The following is a 1,874-nucleotide window of genomic DNA, read 5'->3' as shown; positions in this document are numbered from 1 at the left end:
AAGCGAATCTCGATCACAAGTACCCCCCTTTAAAGAAAATATTTTGTTGGTTAAATAGCAAATATAGAGAGATCGTTTTCTAATAGAGTTTTACTAGGGAATGCGAAGTTGAAACAACGAAATAAAATGGACGGACAGCAAGACGGATGGTTTCTCTTTTAAGGAAAATTAGTTCTTAAATTACAGAAAAATGGACAAATTAGTTAAAGTATACTAAATATCATCTACCGCTTGTCAATGTTTATTAATGGGATTGATAGGTACACATATATAGTTACTATATTTTCCATGTATGTGATCATTTTTATAAGCATAACAATAGAGAGAAAAGAACAAAGGCAGCCATAGGCTTAAACTTTAGAGATCAAATTGCATAGGCCAATTAGATGAATGGGCGTAAGAAGGGTCTCCATAACTCACTCTTTCCATTCCTTGTACTTGATCATATGCATTTGTCCCCTGAAAAATACAGAATTTAATTGCTCGTAGAACACAAGTTTTAAGTATCAAATTCGATTTAACTAAACTGAAAGTAATCGACAAGACGAAAATTAAACTTAATTAACGTGTCTTATTTGAGAAAAAAAATATATACAAATTACTATGGCCAGCTCATACATACCTCCATTATTTCAATTATCTCCATCTCTGGTGAGTTGAAATCATAATACATACTAGCTGCTGATAACTTCATCGAGAGGAACTATTTAAAAAGAAACATATATAATCAGATGGATTAATAAAAGTGTTAACATAATTTTATTACTATATATGGCTAATTTAATTGTGGACTGAGCTAAGGACTTGCCTGAATTTGATTTTGCAGAGATTGAACATATTTGATGATCACATCTAACATAACTGCCATTCCCATTGTCTGGAATGAAGAAATCAATCAATAATCAATCAAAAAGTGCTGATTACAAAAAAATGCTAATCAATTTATGATAAAATTACCTTATAACATCCTGGAACCAAATCTTTCAAGCACTTGAGCCTCTCATTTATTTTCTCTCGTCGCACCTTCAAGAATATTACTCGTTTTTGTTAATTCAATGCCCAGTAAGAAATCGAAAAATTACAAAATATGTTAAAACAAATTAATAGTCACCCTTTCTGCTAAACTATGAGTATCAGTAGCTTGGCCTCTTTTCGCTCGAACATGAATAACTTCTCTTGGTCTCTCACCATCTTTCTCATTTTTTCTTTTCCGTTTTCTCCCCTGCAGAAAATAGCATCATATATAATTACAATTAATCTTACATATATACTCTAAAAATTAACAAGCATCAAATTATGGGATACAGAACTCGAGAAATAGGGTACTTAATTATTTAACCCTAAACAACATTGCGACTATGTCCTTAATTAGTTACCTTGTTGTAGTCTTGAGAGGGAGGATCCGAATGAGAATCTACCTTACTTTTGAGAGGCATATTTTTGTTTTGCAAATCCAGATTTGATGAGAAGCTTTGAGTACTATTGATGTTGGTGTCTTCTGTGAAATGGAAAAATGAATTAGGACTATAGTAAGGTTGTGGGCAAACAGAGAATGGGTCGACGAAGCTGCTTTGATCTATTGATGAGTTCATTTTTTGTTTTCCTTCTCTAATTGCTTTAAAAGTGTATTCTATTCTCTCTACAAAGTTTAATATATTGATATAATTTCGTGGTGGGTATCCATGAACTATTTATTCATTAATGATGATATGATGAGTAGCAATTCAATTGCATTTTTAGGTTAGATTTGGTTTTGGATAGTGTTATCGTTTGATATGACTCGAAAGGGAAAAATATAAGGTACAGTATTTTGGATTTTCTCAATTGCATGTGGATTTAGTGGTTGCTGTATTTGTATATCATTGGTTGGTCCA

At 31.9% G+C, this 1,874-nt stretch overlaps 1 protein-coding gene across 1 annotated transcript; it reads right to left on the bottom strand.

Moving 5' to 3' along the window:
* Positions 1 to 357: 357 nt before the first annotated feature.
* Positions 358 to 1,592, bottom strand: LOC139885301 (transcription factor BEE 3-like). The gene is made up of 6 exons (XM_071869221.1): positions 1,377 to 1,592; positions 1,112 to 1,222; positions 958 to 1,023; positions 809 to 877; positions 623 to 703; positions 358 to 459 (listed from the first exon to the last, which is right to left on the bottom strand). Exons 1-6 carry the CDS (start codon positions 1,590 to 1,592, stop codon positions 358 to 360), a joined length of 645 nt encoding a protein of 214 aa, XP_071725322.1.
* Between the last annotated feature and the right edge of the window lie 282 nt (positions 1,593 to 1,874).

This window comes from Rutidosis leptorrhynchoides, unplaced genomic scaffold, assembly GCF_046630445.1.
Source record: "Rutidosis leptorrhynchoides isolate AG116_Rl617_1_P2 unplaced genomic scaffold, CSIRO_AGI_Rlap_v1 contig94, whole genome shotgun sequence".
NCBI classification, from domain to species: domain Eukaryota; kingdom Viridiplantae; phylum Streptophyta; class Magnoliopsida; order Asterales; family Asteraceae; genus Rutidosis; species Rutidosis leptorrhynchoides.
This window is presented reverse-complemented; position numbering and strand designations above follow the sequence as displayed.